This window comes from Sinocyclocheilus rhinocerous, unplaced genomic scaffold (genome assembly GCF_001515625.1).
Source record: "Sinocyclocheilus rhinocerous isolate Xijiao unplaced genomic scaffold, SAMN03320098_v1.1 scaffold605, whole genome shotgun sequence".
In the NCBI taxonomy this organism is placed as follows: domain Eukaryota; kingdom Metazoa; phylum Chordata; class Actinopteri; order Cypriniformes; family Cyprinidae; genus Sinocyclocheilus; species Sinocyclocheilus rhinocerous.
Window position 1 is genome coordinate 2,677,240 of NW_015661612.1, and position 4,017 is coordinate 2,681,256.

At 37.8% G+C, this 4,017-nt stretch overlaps 1 protein-coding gene across 1 annotated transcript in view; it reads right to left on the reverse strand.

Moving 5' to 3' along the window:
- Positions 1–858: 858 nt before the first annotated feature.
- LOC107726410 (zinc finger protein 395-like) overlaps positions 859–4,017 on the reverse strand; it is a 10,629-nt gene continuing 7,470 nt past the window's right edge. The window contains exons 8-10 of the mRNA XM_016535966.1: positions 3,166–3,255; positions 2,952–3,070; positions 859–2,196 (exon numbers count right to left, since the gene is read on the reverse strand). Of these exons, the coding sequence (XP_016391452.1) occupies positions 2,085–2,196; positions 2,952–3,070; positions 3,166–3,255 (321 nt within the window). The 3' untranslated portion in view covers positions 859–2,084. The remainder of the gene's footprint in view (positions 2,197–2,951; positions 3,071–3,165; positions 3,256–4,017) is intronic.

Genomic DNA, 4,017 nt, shown 5'->3' on the forward strand with positions numbered 1-4,017 from the left:
CACATTTAACGTGGCTTTAAGCACTATGCATCGTTAACGTTTCACTTTCACCGTGACTAAGCCATTAAATGTGGTGTTTACATGGAATAATCGTAATATGAGTTTACCTTACGAACCCAGTCTCCGCATCAGTAGGAAAGCGATAAAACGAGCATCTTCCATCTGAAGACTTGTGTTGCATTTCAGGGCAAAACAAAAAAACATCGTCGACCAACAATATAAAATGCGGGAAACTATTAATTGGTTATTCTACAATTAATTGTATTACAAATTATACTACGACTGGAAAATACTGTAAATTGGTAAACTGTTCGGCGTGATGACGTTTAATGTCTCCGACAGCGCCTGTAGTCCCATTTAGCAACTTGTTAGCAACCGTCTTTTTTAAGAAACGTAACAGTTTAAAAAAATTACGAGTGGGGTGTAACTGATGTGTTTTATGTCGTGGAATAAAACGTGAAAGTATCTTGAGCCTGTGTGAACCACGGACCTTATTTTAGCGATTTAACCAAAATCCCATTCAAAAAACCCATTGACTCTGGGACCATGGAACCGGAAGTGCTAAAATGCTAACTCGCTCCCGGGTTTTTGCCTACAAAGTGGTATCATAGTTCCACCACTCTATTATCATTGAAAATAAACGACAACTTTAGACTTTGTAAACAAAACAGCGACCCGCGCATGTTAGCCAATCAGAATACGAGGGGGCGGCTCTCTGCCAATGGCGTGAGTTTGGGGGCGGGATTACCATTTTTGTCCTAACAATAAAAAAAGTGGATCAGTATATGTTTAAAAACTATTCAGTCATTATTTTTGCAAATCAGTTTGGTGCTGCAGAAATGCGGCTTAGCATGTGTTCCAGCTTTCTGCATTTGTTTGTGCATGTTCATCTTAGTGCTTGACAGATTCTCCCTCCCATTAATAATCAGAATGGGTTTTGAAAACTGACACCCAACATGTAAAGAAAGAACTAGCAAATAGTCTTTCGGTGTACTTTACAGTATTCTGCATATAAATGTATGGTTTTGTGTGTATAGACATCTTGGCTTTGTGAATATTTTTCATTTCAAACACATTCTGCAAGCATTTTTGGAAAGTGTTTTTTTTTCTTTTCTTTTAATCCTTTCCTCTTGTACATGAAATGCACACAAAAGGCAAATAAAAGAATTTTACGATTGTTCTTGTTATTTGTCATGCACAAATGACAAGCTTTTGAAATGTGCATATTTTATCTTGTGTCTTTTTAATCATACATAATATCTTCTTCTTTTTTTTCAATATGATGTTACACTTTCAAATCCTTTTAGATGTTCCCAAGGGGATGTTCCAGTATTGTACAAGACCTTAACACTTTTTGGAAGGATGACAAAACATACAAAAGGAAACAAGCCCAATCTATTCTATGGGCAATATTCAGTCAAGCTCCCTTCAACTCTTTGCAATAGCACTTTGGTATTCAATCAAAAGGTTATAGCTGCACTTTTATCTCCATCAGACAACATACTGTAGCCACTGATGTGGCCAACATCATTCACTCATCACCACTGTAGCTTTATATCTGGCAGTTTAGATTAGGAAGCGCTATGGCATACGACCTTAGTCAAACCTTGCGAAACTCAAAAGTTGTGACTAAATTCAGAGTAAATACGTAGAAAAAAAAGACAATACATGACATTATACTGTTACACCTTTCAGGCTAACAAAACATCAATAGAAAAACATCATGAAAATGCTCAAAGCAATACATTGTCCACAGTATACAAAAATCAACAATCACTTAAATATCTCAGGTATGGATGAAGTACAGGACTGGGGTAGAAAAACACCTTGATCAGATACAGGATTACACTTTAGTCTCGTGAGAGGGCAGAATTCAACTTTGAGGGGTTGGGATCCTACTATTCCACGGTCTCGACAGCTAGTACCAGTGTTCACTGTGTGGGAAAACATAACAAAACACTTTTAACTCTGGTAGGAAAACAAAACAAAACAAAAAAGGTAGAAAAGTGAAAAAACAGGTCCTCTACAGCGCAGGGAATAGTTGGAGGAAAGAAAGAAAATAGAGATTCTTCCTTGTCTTTTTTTTAGTCTGGGAACCGCTGACAGGCTTTCTTCCAGCGGCAGGCGGTGCACCATTGGTCCCTACGCTCCACACCATACACTTTTCGGCACTTTTTGGCCTCACCTCGGCTCTTCCTAAGGACACGAAAAGAATATATATATATATATATATTGAAAATATTAAAATGTACAGTTATCTTATTTCTGCATGATATAACTTTTAAAAATGACTTTTGTGGAGTAACATAATGCAGTCAGAGTGACCAGTCTTATTAATATTTATGACTTCAAAACATCCATTAATAGAAATGTATCTTTGCTTAAAGGGCTCATCGGATGAACATTTTCCACAAGTTGGCATGACGGGGGGGTTCTCTGGGTTCGGGCTCTATCCCGAGCTCAGAGCCCTCCCTCTGGACAGCATGCCAAATATGCTACTAATTGCTCAATCATATTATATGTTAGTGCGAACTCGTGAAATAATTATTTGTGTTCATCTGTGCAGCCAACAACAGAACATTTAGCATGTTTTCTGCGGACTTTTGCATCAGAACATGTACACCGCTGTCGCTTGTGAAAACAACAATGGCGGCTAAGTGCCGTGGGTGGAAACGTGCAGATTAATGGGCGGTAATATTATAATAAGAACCCCTTCCTACGTCAGAGGGGGAGAGAAATCTGATCGGCTCATTTTCTCACATGCTTGCAGAGAAAGGCTTACAAAACCAAACTTACTGGGTTCTTTCATGTTTTCTGAGTTGGTAGATGCACCAGACACACAATTATAGCACTTAAACACAGAAAAAGTTAAGATTTTCATCTGATGAGCCCTTTAAGAGATCTTTTTCATAACTTCAGAGGGCAGCATTTAACTAAGCATGGGCAAATACCTGAATGAACAGTGCCCTCTGGAGGGAGATGTGCTCATGGTCTGGGATCTGGTGGGGGCGCTGTTCCTCTGTAGCCACTGCTCTCCAACACTCACTGACCGGCTGCGAGATGCTGGAATCTACAGATCAACATAGTAATAAAAGGACAGATGGGATAAAGTGTTTTAAAATGCTTCATCTACGATGTTAAGTGCTTTAGGAGAAGCGGACCAACCTGAGGTTTCTGCTGGAAATCACAAGATGGGGACCAGCTACAAAAGGTTGGAGAGCCTGGAGAGACCATCACCTGAACGGGTGTGCAGGCCTGCAGAAAACAACACAGTGATGGGAAAAACAAAACACACTTTAAAAGTCACAACGATTTATTTATTTTTTTTACAAGATTTTGTTTGTTTCTAAAATGAGTAATAAAGGGATAGTTCACTCATTAAATGAAATATGTTCATCATAAAAAGTCATTGTGTCTCTTTAAAAGACTTCGATTTAACCGCCCGTCATATGTATTTGTTTTTAGAATGCCTTTATTACCTTTTTGGATCTTCTAAGTTTTGGTTACCTGGCCTTTCAATGGAGGGACAGTAACCTCTCAAGTTTCATTAAAAATAATTTGTGTTTCGAAGATTAAACAGTCTTATGGGTTTGAAATGACATGAGGTTGAGTTAGTGTTGTTTTTGGCAGCTGTTTTAATTTTAGTTTTAGTCTAGTCTTTGTGTGAAACTGTCATTTTAGTTTTTATTAGTTTTAGTCACGTTCATACTCTTTTTAGTCTAGTCAAGTTTTAGTCAACTAAAAGTCTGAGCATTTTAGTCTAGTTTTAGTCGACGAAAACTGATGACATTTAGTCTAGTTTTAGTCAATGAAAATTGTATTTTAGTCTCATTTTAGAAATACAATTCTATTTAACCCAGTCAATATAGTATAAGTACCTAGTAGTAGGGGTGTGCGATATATATCGTCTGCGATAATATCGTAATTGTTGTTTTAACGATGTGCGATTTGACATTATCGAGTATTTTGCAAAAACCATTCAAAACATCCCTACAGAGCGCACGCATACATTACGTG